The 13,852-nt window shown below is 42.0% G+C and overlaps 2 protein-coding genes across 2 annotated transcripts; both read left to right on the forward strand.

The window, feature by feature from the left end:
* The first annotated feature begins 709 nt into the window (after positions 1 to 709).
* On the forward strand, positions 710 to 5,620 carry s100u (S100 calcium binding protein U). The gene is made up of 3 exons (XM_030740441.1): positions 710 to 982; positions 3,686 to 3,818; positions 4,164 to 5,620. Exons 2-3 carry the CDS (start codon positions 3,699 to 3,701, stop codon positions 4,671 to 4,673), a joined length of 630 nt encoding a protein of 209 aa, XP_030596301.1. The 5' UTR covers positions 710 to 982; positions 3,686 to 3,698; the 3' UTR covers positions 4,674 to 5,620.
* A 4,297-nt stretch (positions 5,621 to 9,917) lies between these two features.
* Positions 9,918 to 12,244, forward strand: s100s (S100 calcium binding protein S). Its single transcript, XM_030740445.1, has 4 exons — positions 9,918 to 10,037; positions 11,315 to 11,361; positions 11,695 to 11,848; positions 12,056 to 12,244. Exons 2-4 carry the CDS (start codon positions 11,348 to 11,350, stop codon positions 12,242 to 12,244), a joined length of 357 nt encoding a protein of 118 aa, XP_030596305.1. The 5' UTR covers positions 9,918 to 10,037; positions 11,315 to 11,347.
* The last annotated feature ends 1,608 nt before the right edge of the window (positions 12,245 to 13,852 follow it).

A 13,852-nucleotide genomic window follows, 5' to 3' on the forward strand; every position in this document is an offset into this window, starting at 1 on the left:
TAGTGCCTTTAGTTGGAAATCCAGAGGTTTACTAGATAACATGAATGTGTAGAACTTATCAGCATAGAAAAGGGAGCATGTAAGATATAATCTGTGGCAGAAAGTCAAAAATTCAAAGTCTCAGAAGCTCTTTCAAGGAACTAGAAAGACTGCTTTACCTCTTAAACCACATTTGCAACCCGCATTGGCCTTCCTACAGTATTTTCAGTAAAGAGTCCTTCACTCCCATATTTCCAAAGTGTCAGCAAGAAAAAAAATTCAGCCAAATCGAAATGCAATTGCATTTTGTGCGTTAAAAAGTATAATTTTTGTAATTTTTCGTTGTGCAAAAGAAAGGGGGTGCTTAAAATCGGGTCCCTGCGACAGATCTGCGTGTTATTCAGAGATGTACAGATGCGTTTGTATGTAATTTAAGACGCATCCTCCCCCGGAATGTTAGAAGATTCTGGCGTATTGCTATGCTTTCAAAGGTTTTTCTTTACTTTGGTGCGTGAAATACTTTTGAAAAAGCCTGAGCTCTGTGCAGATGAAGTAATCCCACCCGCCCTGTCTCCTCGTCCCAGCAGATGAAGCCGCTCCAAGCCACAAGCCTGCCTAGTTGGCGTGAAACTGAGCAAATCACACATGACGTGAAACAGCTGGCCCGAGGGCCAAAGATAATGCCAATAAAAACTAAGTATAAGTGTTTTGATACACTTTCACTCCCTTTTCACGAGAGTTAGGGTCGCGCTCTTGCACATTCCCGATTCTCCCCCTCTCTCTCTCGCTCTCTCTCTCTTCCAGGTACACGCCCTTTGACTTGTGAGGGGGAAAAGTTTTAAGGACAGGAAAAAAAAAAAACCTAAATCACGGAAGAGATTCTGCAGTCCTACTAGTTTGGCAAGTTCTCTGGGCGCAAAGCAGCGTAGCAGGGTGAAGAAGAGGGCAGAAACTCAACTTTGCGCACATTTATACACTTCTTTTGTCCTCCAGGCTTTACACGGTGAGTTAAAAGCGTCCTTTTCGGGAATATTTTAGGTTTCTCCTCCGTGTATGCAGCTTATTTGCTCATCTGTTTTTTGCCACGTTTCGATAAACTCTCGCAAGAGCCATCCCGTGGAATTTTGGCCGCTGTCTTGCTGTGGGACGGTTTCAATGACTCGAGTCTACCGAAGTTTTGGGCTCACGTTGCACTTCCATAAAAATGTGCATCATTATAGTTAGTGGCTGTTTTGCTTTTATGTGCGTTTAAATTTTAGGTTTTACAGGATTGCCGTATGAGCTCCCGCGCCTTTTCTAGGAAAATATGTTTGACATTATTAAGGGAGATCACATAAGTTCCCGACCATTTGCCAACAGCTTATCAAAAATTGAAGTGACTCAGGGTGACAGTTTAACAGGACACATCATCCATTGGGCATCCGGGTCGCGCGATTTTTATTTATTTTTTAACACCTTTGCCCACAATATGCTTTTAATTGAGAGGCCCGCAAAGGCGACAGTCTGCCTCGCTGAGTGGAGTTTTGCAGGGCTGACTCTGTCGCTTATGACAAATTTGTTTATCACTGTTCTTAAATATTTAAAACTGCTTGCGGTGTCTGGGATGAGTCCTGGAAAAAACTGTCACGCTTGTGGACGCTGTGGATTCAGCGTTGTCTGTTTTTGCAAACTTGGAAGAAGGACAATGACTGTACGTCTGCTCACCGTATTTTACAGCCACAACCTAACTTGTTCCTCTCTTAATATTTAATGCCACACTAGCGGTAGTATTGTCATTACTCTGCGCACGTAGCGTATCACATTCGGCCGTTTGGAAACGCAACACTCAATCCTCTCTGGGCTCTGGAAGGAAATGGGAAACCTCTGGTTGTAGTGCTGTATATTTAATTATTTGTGCAGTTATTTTGGGGGGGCTTTAAGGCAAATGGCGGGGATTACTGTGTCTCACGAGTTAAACAAGGTGAATCTCCGATGTGGGACGTTTATTTAAATTCGTAAGCGCTTTTGGATCCTATTCAAGCAATGCTGCCTTACGACAGGTCATAGGTAGATGATGAATGTGAGAATTGACAGAAATGTCAGGCTATGAATAGAAGAAATATATTTTTGGGTAGAGAGCAGTTAAGGCCCTTGTGTATTCAGGCTGCGGAGGGTGTGTCACCAGCACAGTAAGAAGTCCCCTAAAGTTCCTGAAGGACTTGGGTTTGTTTGTTTGAATATAACACAATTTAACAGACGATTTCTCCATCCATGGGTGGACAGTTCAAAAAGAGCTGAACTCATTTTCTTTGGAAGCAAACACTCGTTTATAACTTTATTAGGCCACTATTGTTCAGTGACAGCTGTTTTGACAATCAGGCATGTGTTCACTTGCCTGCATGCAAACGTGTGGTTATGTTGCGCGCTCTGTTTTGACACAACAGGTCAGACAGTTACGGATCAGTAGGTCAGCTGAAAATGTTATGTTTGCTGTTCTTTAACATATGTTGAGATTAACAGATGTATGCACTATAAGCTGCTGCTGTAGTGTGTGACAGATTTCAGTAATTAAGATGTTAATTTTCTTTAAGACAGCTTCCCTGTTGAAACAAAGAACACAGTGTGTTTTCTTTGTAGTGTTCTCTGCTCCATTTGAATGCTGAAGTTGACAGGCCGCCGTGTTTGCCTTAAACATATTTTCTCTCTGCTTTGGGGCAGACTAACTCAGAGATGGCCTGTAAATTCCTAGGTGATTTCAACAGGCAGCAATGAATGGAATTCCAGCAAACATGTGTCACCTATTGGCATGTTACATTTTGGGAAATGCCTGCACACCACATCGACACATCTGTAAAGATCGAAACGATAAATGGACCAGCTCTTTTCTACTCAAGCACTCAGAGTTCAGCATGTCTTCATTCACCCATTCACAAACACATTCATGCACGCACTTTTTTTTCTACATCTTAGTGCTTTCTATCTAACAGTTGCACACACATTCACAGGCCGATGAACTCATCGAGAGCAACTCGCAGTTTAGCATCTTGCCCAAGGTGTACAGACAGGGACCGAATCAATTAGTAGATGACCTGCTCTACCTCCTGAGCCTCAGCCACAGGTAGTCTCTCTGTCAGACTCCAAACATCTGTGGAGGTTTAAATGTAAAGGAATTGGCTGTTGATGTGTAATGAAAGACTGGTAATCCACAGCAGGCCTAATTGTCCCATTTGGTAGTGTGAAAGGGGGTAGCAGAGTGAAAACAAGAAAGAGACAGTAGCAGGTAAGAGAGTGGCAAGTACAGCTGGCAAGGTAGCAAGCGCAAGACAGAATGAGGGAGAGGGAGAGAAGAGCAAACATGGACTAGGTAATCCCTTAGGTAATCTGAAGCCCAGTCCCCTTGGTAGCTTCAGTAGATCAGATGACCTATCAAAGATCAGAACTTCCATTGTGCATTACGGCTTGTCTCTCAATCAGACTCCCTCTCGCCCTCTTCACTTATCTCACATCACCATCCCTCCCTTATTGGAGCTCAAGGCTCAACACCTGAAACGAAAGGACTCGCATGGACATGAGGAGATCCTCTGTTTCATTTTCCACTGCATGTGCCTATTACTGCAACACACTTGAAACACACTGTCTCCATGCAACTTACTGCTTTAATCTATCTATCTATCCATCCATCAATCCATCTATCTCACATCATTGTTTTTACCTCTCCTTTTCCTAGAGAAAGAAAAGTCATGGAGGGTGCAATTCAGACCATGGTGAAGGTCTTCCTGAAGTCATCCAAAGGAAAGGAGAGTCTAGGGAAGAAAGAATTCCAAAATCTTGTCTCATCCCAGCTGGGAAACATCCTTACGGTTAGGAAATATTTTCTGAAATCTCAGAATTGTTGGTAATACTTGTATTATGTAATCATCCTCCAGAAAAGCAGACAGTGGTCTTGTATTAGTCCTGACCAGCCACAGCCTGTCCAGATTTTTGACATGTGAATTGTGAATAAATTGTTGTGTAACATGCAGTCAGTAAATCAGAAATGTGATCCTGTATGATAAAATGACATAGATCGGCACTATAATGTAAATCGAGCTACTGATAGAGGGCTATTTACTAATCATGTATGGTGATTTGGCGAGTTAGAGTTGAGGTAGAGTTACTAATCATCATGGTTGATTGTCCCATGGTTTTATGTGCCTACTATCCAGGACACAGACAGCAAAGAGGCGATAGACAACATGGGTAAGGGGCTGGATACCGATCAGGATGGCAAGGTTGGCTTTGAGGAGTTCCTGAAGCTAGTCGGCTATGTGGCCTGCTCACTGAGCGAGCAGCGTGCCCTCGCCAAAGATGAGCCTGCACAGAATTCTGCATCTGCACAAGTGGCACAAAGCACTCCCAACAATGAGGATCAAAAGCCAGAAGCAAACAAGGAAGCGAATCCAGAGGTGAACGAAGAAGTAAAGGCAGCAACTACTGAAGTGAAGGTAGAAGCAAATGCAGATGCAAAGGCAGAAGTAAAGGTAGAAGCAAAGGCAGAGGGGCAGACACAGCCGGAGGCAGCAAAGGAAGCAGCAGTGGCGGCGGCAGGAGAAGCAGCTGCAAAAGCAGGAGAAGCAGCCGTAAAAGTGGAGGTAAAGGTGGAGGAAGCTGCAGACAAGCTCCCTGCTGCTGTGAAGGAAGAAGTGGAAAAGAAGACTGAGGAGGCGGCCTCATAGGGGACAATTCATCCTTCACCAAACAAAGAAAAAATGAAAGAAATCACACTACACACATTCAAAACACTACACAAAACGCAGCCTTAATAATGCTAAAATGGATTGAAAAGCCACTAATGATTTTAAAAAGTATGTTTAAAATACACAACTTTGAAATAAAACAATATTGGGAAAAGTTCAAACACTACAAAACCAAAAAAAATGAAACATTCCTTTTATAAGATAAATAATTATTGCTTTGTACTACTAGTTACCACTATGTCCATATGTACAGCATGTGCATCCCACTATATAGCACATTTACCTCATTATGATAATATACTATGATAGCATGCGGACGTACGCTGTCCTGTGCATGTCCCTGTGAAAACTTTACTGCACACGCGACCAATGTGTCGCTCTAACTTAATACGCCACTGCCAATGAGACGTTTAGTTTAAATCCAAACCTTTTCCCAGTTTTGTCTCTGTGTGGGTTTCCTTCACAGTTGTGCCATGTAGTCCTTTGGGTCCTTGCTGAAACAGGAGTAGATTCAATCTTAAAGGAATAGTTTGACATTTTAGGAAATACACAACTAACAGCCAATAATTTCTATGTGTTAGAAAGCTTTGCTTTGGCCAAAGAAACATCTGCCAGCATCAAAAAGCTCAAAAATAACTTTTTACATCCTTTTTATTAGGTAAATACAATCACAGTATCTGTTGTTTAGTGGTAAAAAGGAACTAGGAGCTAGCCATTTTCCTCTGCTTGTGCTAACTTTGATTGTTTTGCCATACAGACCCTAGTTTTCTCCTCAGCCACTCTTTTAAGTGCATTTCTGAACATGTCAAACTGTTCCTGTATTGGGTGCATGAAAATCTGTCAGTACATTTTTATTAACATACTTGTGCTGTGGAGCTGATTTAGCATGACAATAAACAAAAGTGTTTTGCTGATGCTTTGCATTACTTCAGCTCATCTTAACTGTGGTATTTACCCCCCCCCCCCCCCCCCCCCCCCCCCCCCCCTCCCATTAAGCCATATTCTTCTTTTGCTTTCAACTCTGCTTCTTGGGCTCACTGTTTTGCAAAGGTTAACTTCATCTGGAGTCCGCAGCATATTCTCTTCACTCGTAGTCTGCCATAAATTAGCAACTGGAAGGTCAGGTGTGACCCTTGGCTAAATAATTAACGTTCGGGGGTTGGAATCCACACCAAAGGACCATTAAGGTCAAAAGGTGAGCCCAGATGAGCCTCATATGAGTGGGCTGGTCACTAGAGGGGCAAATTAGGAAAGGTGTTCTTGTAACCCTATCCAATAGGGTTACAAGTGGATGAGAAGAACATGATAACTAAACACCAAGAAGTCAAGGAACCTTAACAGGTGTCACTTCTTGGAAATATTTTTTTTTCCAATTAGTTCCGATATTATTGTGCATTTGAGACGGCAGGTCCTACCTATTTAACGCTTAGGTGTTGGATGGTTCCCTACCAGGAGTGACCCCCGGTAGCAATAGGCACAGGGGAGTGACAAGCAGAAACCTGACCCCTGTTTTAGAGGCTTTCTTTAAAATTGCTTGTTGGTTTTTTTTGCTGGTTTAGGCACCACTTGTTCAGGCTTGTGTGTTTGTTTGTCGGTCACACCCTCATTCTGTTTAAAGACCCTGTTTGACCTGCAACTGGATCCTTCGGCATTAGGCATTGGGAAACTACTGGATTAGGCATTTGATGGGTAACACACCCTGGGACACAAACAATTACATGAAAGTAATCCTGGGCTCCAGTGAACCTGCCCATCAGATGAGGTGATAGTGTCCAAGGTATCATTGTTAGAGGTTGTGCTTTTTTAAGCAATAAAAAGAATACTGAGCCATCAATGTGTGAGCTTTTGCAAAAGGCCAATAATGAGATGTTGCATGCTATCAGAAACGTATTACCATTGTATTACCATTATTGTGGCCATTATTTAAGTTCTTCTTGGCCTCTTTATAATTACCCTTTAAGCCTATAAGTAACTCTTATCTGGACCACTATGGAGATAAACTTGAAAGTGTACTTCTTTATCACATAATATGCAATTTGTTCATTACAATTTAATGATTTGTAACTCATATCATCATCGGTAATGCAGCCATGAGAAAAAAGGTTTGTGTTGCAGGTTTTGCTGTGCTACAGGACTGTGTGGCCAGCTGTAAAGTGCTTAAGTCACACACATTTTGGGCAATGAACCAAATGTGTACCTTATGTACTGTTAGAGCACCTGGCACCGCAAACTGCTCAACAGCAACACGGGCAAGACAAATAAGCTTGAGTCATGTGACCACCGTGCCTCACTGCGACACTCCCATTGTAAATACCCTCATTTACACACTCTGCTCAGACTCTGTACTCACAGTATGCAATGTTTCCTGCCTCAGATATTACTAACACACTTACTGGACCATCTGGGCTTCTTACACTACGTTATAATTTCTTTTAATAAAATATGTATCATTTTTATATTCTGAAAACTTGTTGGTACTTCATATGAATAATAGAGACATCTCTTAAATTGCTGCATTCATCTTCCAGTTTAACTTGCACTAACAACAGAGTCCCGCATTTGAAGTGAACATACCTGGGGTGCACATCATCTAACAAAGGTAATCCTGTAACTGAATCTGTGTGATGATGACCTATGAGAGCTGCATTCTCTTTCAAAGAGCTTAAACTGTCTGCAGTGGCAGTGTTGTTAGTCTGTTCCTTAGTCTAAACCCCACCCAGCTTTAACTCATGTAGATTAAAAACATGCTGGAACCAAGCGCAGCAGATTTGCAGCAGGGATTGTTTGTCGCCACATTTTTGTTTCCACACAATAAGTCTCATTCATTCTGAGATACAGAAGATGAAGATAACAGCGCATGTTAAGAATCTTCAAAGTGAACATACGAGTGTATGAATGTGTGAGTCATAATGCTTTTGATTATGGGGCCATTCCCAGGGAACTGTGCAGGCTTTCGCCAGTGTGCGTTAATGCATTCCTGCCAAGCATACCAGTTGGATTTTCAGTAAACTTCATTATGCAAATGTTTTAACTTCATATGTATCATTTTGGATAATTTTATGTAAAGTGTAATAGATAATATTGAATAAAACTGTGACAATAACACATTTTTGTTGCTTGTTCTATTAAAAAAAAAAAAAACCTGGTATCATTTCTAAGGTTTTTACATTTCAGGACATAATAAACCAGAAAGTCAGTGATATAAAAGCTTATTTGGCTCATGATCCATCACAACTCACAAGCTAATGCAATGTGTGCAGTACAGAATGAAAGTGGTAATGAAATTGTCATTAGATTACTGCATTGCACAAGTGTGATCTTCACCCTGAGCACAATTTGGGTGAAGATCTATGCAGGGATTGTGGGAAAGTTTGATTAAATGCCGGCTAATACTGTAAGGGAAGCTACGATTTTTGTGAATTGGGGAAGGATGACACTCCACAATAGCAAGAGCTTCCCTGCCCTAAGGGCCAAAAATCTATTCATCCATTCATCCATTTTCTTCCACTTCAGGTTCTAAAATTATTTAAATACAACCTCAGATGAAAAACAACACATGACACATTACACTGTCATTACTTATTTAACAGAAACTTAGCCAAAATTCAGAAGCACTGAGTGAAAAACTAAGTTCACCCTTACTGCTTCCATAGGAATTAAGAGGGTAAGTAGCAGCCAGGTGCTGCTCATCAAATGCGCTTAATTAACCGGTCATCAGTAAGTGTGAGCACCTCCATAAAAGCAGATGTTTTTATAGAGATACAGACATCAGCAATGCTGTTAGAGAAGCAATTGTTGCAGCTCATCAGTCTGGGAAGGGTTGTAAGGCCATTTCCAAACAATTTAAAATCCATCATTCCACAGTGGAAACATTCAGGGCAGTTGCCAATCTTTCCAGGAGTGAAATTCCCAGGAATTTCACCCCAAGATCAGACTGTGCAAGGCTCAGAGAAACTGCAAAAACCCCTAAAACTGCATCTCAGACTCTGCAGGCCTCAGTTAGCATGTGTCTTAACACAATACTGTGGAAGACAGACATCAGCAATGATCTTAGAGAAGCAGTTGTTGCTGTTCATCAGTCTGGGAAGGGTTATAAACAGTCGGAAGTTCTACAGTTAGAAAGCTTACTCACAAATGAAAAACATTGAAGGCTGCTGCCAATCTTCCCAGGAGTTTCCAAGCAAATTCACCTCCAAGGTCAGACTGGGCACTCCTCAAAGAAACTGAAAAAAACTCTATAGGCCTCAGTAAGCATGTTAAAAGTTACAGTTCATGACCATACAATTAGTAAAAGACTGAACAATTACAGCTTTTTGAAAGGGTCGCCAAGAAAAAGCCTCTTCTCTCTAAAAAGAACTTGGCAGCAAGGCTTAGGTTTGCAAAACTGAATCTGAACAAGCTACAAGGCTTCTTGGACAATGTCCTTTAGAAAGATGAGACCAAAGTGGAAATGTTCAGCCAAAATGCACACCTCATAGCAACTGTCCTGCACGGTGGTGGAGGGGTGATGATTTAGGCTTGTTTTGCAGCTACAGGATTTAGGCAACTTGCAGTCACTGAGTTCACCATGAACTCTAGAGTGAAATATGAGGCCATCTGTCCAACAACTAAAGCTTGATCCAAATTGGGTCATGCAACAAGTACAGCAGCAAATCTGCAACAGAATGGCTAAAAAAAATGAAAGAATAAAGGTGTTGCAATGGCCCAGTCAAAGTCCAGACTTCAACTGAAATGTGGCAGGACCTTAAGAGAGCTGTGCATAAATGAATGCCTGCAAACCTCAAGGATCTGAAGCAATGCTATAAAGAAGTGGGCCACAATTCCTCCACAATGATGTGAGAGACTGATAAAGGCAAACAGAAAACAGTTATCGCTGCTAAAGGGTGTTCAATTGGCTACCGACTCATGGTGTAAGTGTAAGTTTTTCACACACTGCTTCTGCATTTTGGCAAAGTTTTTGTTAAATAAATAATGATACAGTATAATGTGTTGCTGTTCACCTAAGGCTGGATTTAAATAATTTTAGAACCTGCTAAAGATCAGATGATATTTTTCTTATGTCCTGATATGTAAAACTTTAGAACTTCTTTTTCATATGACTGTATGTATGTGTGATGAAGAGAGGCGAGGAGTTAAACACCTGCAGAGAAAGAGAGAGATGTAAAAGAAACTGAAGCAGAGTACATAAGTGAGTGAAGGAGATTGGGGTGGGTGGGAGGGGGGTGGCGAGGGAGAGGTACAGGTGATATTTAAGCCACTGGCAAACTCTCCCCATCCATCTCTGCCTTGGCTCTGTCCACTGCACCTCTTCAAAGACAAAGGAGGCCCTCTATCAGTACTCAGGTAAGACGGATAGCTTCTCTTTGGACTTTCTCTTCTGTATCCGATGAAAGTTTCTTTAAAATTAAAGTATTTTAGCAGCTGTGCAGCCGAAGAAAATACTCAAACACCTTTAGTGCAGAACGGATAGTGGGCACTCAGCAGTAGACTTGGAAAACAAACTGCGTGAGTCAATTGGTTATTTTTGTCTGGACAAGGCACTGCTGGCTCTGCACTGATGTGCGAGCTTTGAGAGGAGCATGACAGGAAATTTGCACATCAGTGAAATATGGAAACAAGGGAAGCCAGTGGGGATTTGTGGCAGAGCAGTATTAGGAAAGATAATATACTGAACATACTTGACATACCAAATCTTTAGTGTCAGTATTTCCTGTTCAATTAAGTCAATTATCCTTTTATTTTTAAAAGAAATTTAACATTATACTGTGTTATATCACTCAACATGGATATAGTTTCATTGTTAAGATTACTTCGTACATATGCATTATTAGCATACTCACTCCTGTGTTACTGATAGCATTTCCGTCTCAGTGGCTTCCTTTTGTATTGTGTCAGTCAGTGAGACAGATGACCCCTATAGATTTTCCAGTTAGCCAGCTTTGGTGTCCACTGGCCGCCTCTTTTGTCTCTGCTGCCTGCAGCTCTGACCTCTCTGCTACAATGCTCTGCAGCATGATGAGAAGCAATAACCGGTGACTGACACTAACATCCCCGTCTCCTTTTATGAGAGATGATAATTAATAAATCATGCACATAGGAGCATGGCAGTTTGATTGTGCCCTTCTGTGTTTTGTGTGATAAGGATTAGCATCAACACAACTCTGTACACTGCTTTCCAATCAGTAGATCCCTGAACTTTAAACTTTGGTGCAAAAGTTGAATGTGTCTTAGCAAGCATGGAATTGAAGTCCCTCATCTGTATGCACTAGTTAGTGTATGTCCTGGCACCGCAGGTTACTCACTCCTTAGTTTCTAAATGTCATTACCGGGCAAGTGTTGTGTTTCACTTGTGGTTTCCATTTGAATGATAAGACTTGTTACAGGATCAGGAAACAGAGAGAGAGAGATGTGGTTTACATTTAAACCACTTTTTCCTGATATGGTGGAGTTAATTGTTACATGCATTACCAATTCAGTTTACAAGACTGATAACCCAAGGAGCACAAAACAATGAAGTGTGTGCATTTTCTTTTTTTTTTTTTTTCTTTCTTTTTTTGTTTGGAAAGACTTCACACTCATGCTTCATTGACAGTGACTTATCTGTGTCTGTGTGTGCACAGTCTCTCCACGAGTCCAGCACAAGAAGCTCCACGATGCCGGACACAATGTGTGTAAGATTGTTCAAAAAGCTTTCCCAAAGCTATCCTCCATCTTTCCATCCAAACCTCTGAAATGTAAAACCTACTAAGGTTGCACACACACACACATAGTGACCTTTGTAGACTCTGCAATGCATGCAGAGCATTATTAAACCCACTGAGTAGAAATGGGAAAACCTTTTGCTGTGCTTTCCTTTCATCCATCCATCAATCTGCCTGTTCAGTTATCACTCTCATGAAGGTGACTTCACCCTTGATTGCTATGTGACCGCACATGCAGCTAGGGCTGGAGCGGGCATTTTGTGGCAGAATCTAACCTTTTGACCTGATATTCATTCCAGTATGTCCAAGGAGCCCAGTTCCAACCTGGAGAGTGCCATGCAGATGCTCATAAAGACCTTCCACAAGTACTCGGGGAAGGAAGGTGACAAGTACACTCTGAGCCGGGGTGAACTGAAGGAGCTGCTAGTAGAGGAGCTGGGGAGTTACTTAGGGGTAAGAGTGGGCAAATATGCAGTTACGCACTAATTCACTAATGCACTTTGACAATATGCATGATGCAAGTGAAGGTATTGGCGCAGCTACTCAGACACACAAGACTGAACAAGCCTATGCAACGATGTATGGCCACACACACATTTGCACAACACCTAACACATTCTTAACCCTCTCTCTCTCTCTCTCTCTGTTTCCCACTAACAGAACTCCAAAGATAATGAAGCAGTTGAGAAAGTGATGAACGACTTGGACGCCAACAACGACGGGGAGGTGGACTTCACCGAGTTCATAATCCTGATGGGCGCCCTCACGGTCGCCTGCAACGACTTCTTCCTGGAGTACAAAACAGACGACAAACCAAAAGACGGAGAGTCAGCGCAGAAGAAAGATTGAAACTGTTCAAGAGGAAGAAAAGTGGGACAGAGATGGGGGGGGGGGGGGGGGGGGGGGGGCTGTAAATCAGGAGAGGAGATAGAGGACAGAAGTGCAATGTCTTTTTGTTTTATGCAATATGTAAACACTACAGCTAAACAGGAGAGGAGAGGTTCAGCACTTAGTTTATGGTTTCACAGAATACGGGGCCATTCAGGGGGAGTAGTGTTTTCCTTCTGCAACTGTTGTTCATACCACAACTTATCTGGAGCTAATTGCACTGTTCTCAGAGCAGTTTTATATACAAAAAAAGGTTAATTTCAATGTCTTTTAACTGAAATTCAGCAATTTATTGGATTTAATGAGGCACAGGAAAGGAAAGGGAGTTCAGGGATGTTTGGGAATGTCTTGCACGTGAATAATACGAGAACATGTACTAAGTCACAGAATAATTCACAGATTATACCAGCGTATGTACTCAATCTTGAAAATATATACAATTTGTCCCCTCTCTTTTCCTTTTGTAATCTTTTCAAAATATTAAACACGGCATTTAACCAAATATTGACTGTGGTGTTTGTGGTATCACATGCTTGAAAATACAAATCAATCATTTTCCACAAGCATTCATCGGCACATCTAGCAGCTGGAAATCAAGCTGAATGTAGAACAGAGAAACAGCACTGACACTTTGTGAGTAGTGTGTGTGTGTGTGTGTGTGTGTGTGTGTGTGTGTGTGTGTGTGTGTGTGTGTGTGTGTGTGTGTGTGTCTGTATATTGGGGATTCCCACAGAGTAAACTGCTCCAACTCACACATCCTGCCAACAATATCCTGCAAGTCTTGTTCCACTAGATATAAGCTGACCCAGATGTTTGACTTGGATGTGCAGCGAAAACTTCTTCAAAAGAGGAAGACAGAGGGAGGAGAGAAAGAAAAAGAGAGAGTGTGAGGGAAAATAATGAGTGCTTTTGTGCATATGCCTCTGTGTGTGTGTGTGTGTGTGTGTGTGTGTGTGTGTGTGTGTGTGTGTGTGTGTGTGTGTGTGTGTGTGTGTGTGTAAATGAAAAAAGGACAGCAAAGCCGGGGAATGAATCCAATTTATGAAGTAAATCAGTCAAGTATGTAAGTTGGAAAGTGGTGGTATAATCACAGAGGAATGCTCAAGTTGCTGTGACTGTGAGCACACTTACTGTCCCTCTCACACACATGCACATAGATCAGTAAATCAACACGTCCTCTTCCACCTCATTGGCTTTTATAGCTGCTCGTCACTTTTAAAATATGGCAGTGCAGCAGCTGAATTACAGATCCTCTCCTTTCAACCAGAGAGAGAGTTCACTTCAGGGTGTAATTGTGCTTGAACACCGATGAGTGTAACTACCTCCTCGTCTTACCTTCAGCAATATTAAGAAACTGATTCCAGGTCAGCAGTGCGTCAGTGGGAGTGGTTTGAGCTATCCGTTGTCGTTCCTTTGCCCTGTGTGTTTTCTAAAGGTGTCCTCTGGTTGGTCAGTTTGAACATTTGAGCAGAGGTACACAGCCTGCAGACAGGTAACGATTTCAAAACAGTGTGCGCAAATGTTATTCCCATTTTGGCCTGAAGCAAAGCAAGCAGCCTTTAACAGCTG

This window comes from Archocentrus centrarchus, chromosome 11, assembly GCF_007364275.1.
Source record: "Archocentrus centrarchus isolate MPI-CPG fArcCen1 chromosome 11, fArcCen1, whole genome shotgun sequence".
In the NCBI taxonomy this organism is placed as follows: domain Eukaryota; kingdom Metazoa; phylum Chordata; class Actinopteri; order Cichliformes; family Cichlidae; genus Archocentrus; species Archocentrus centrarchus.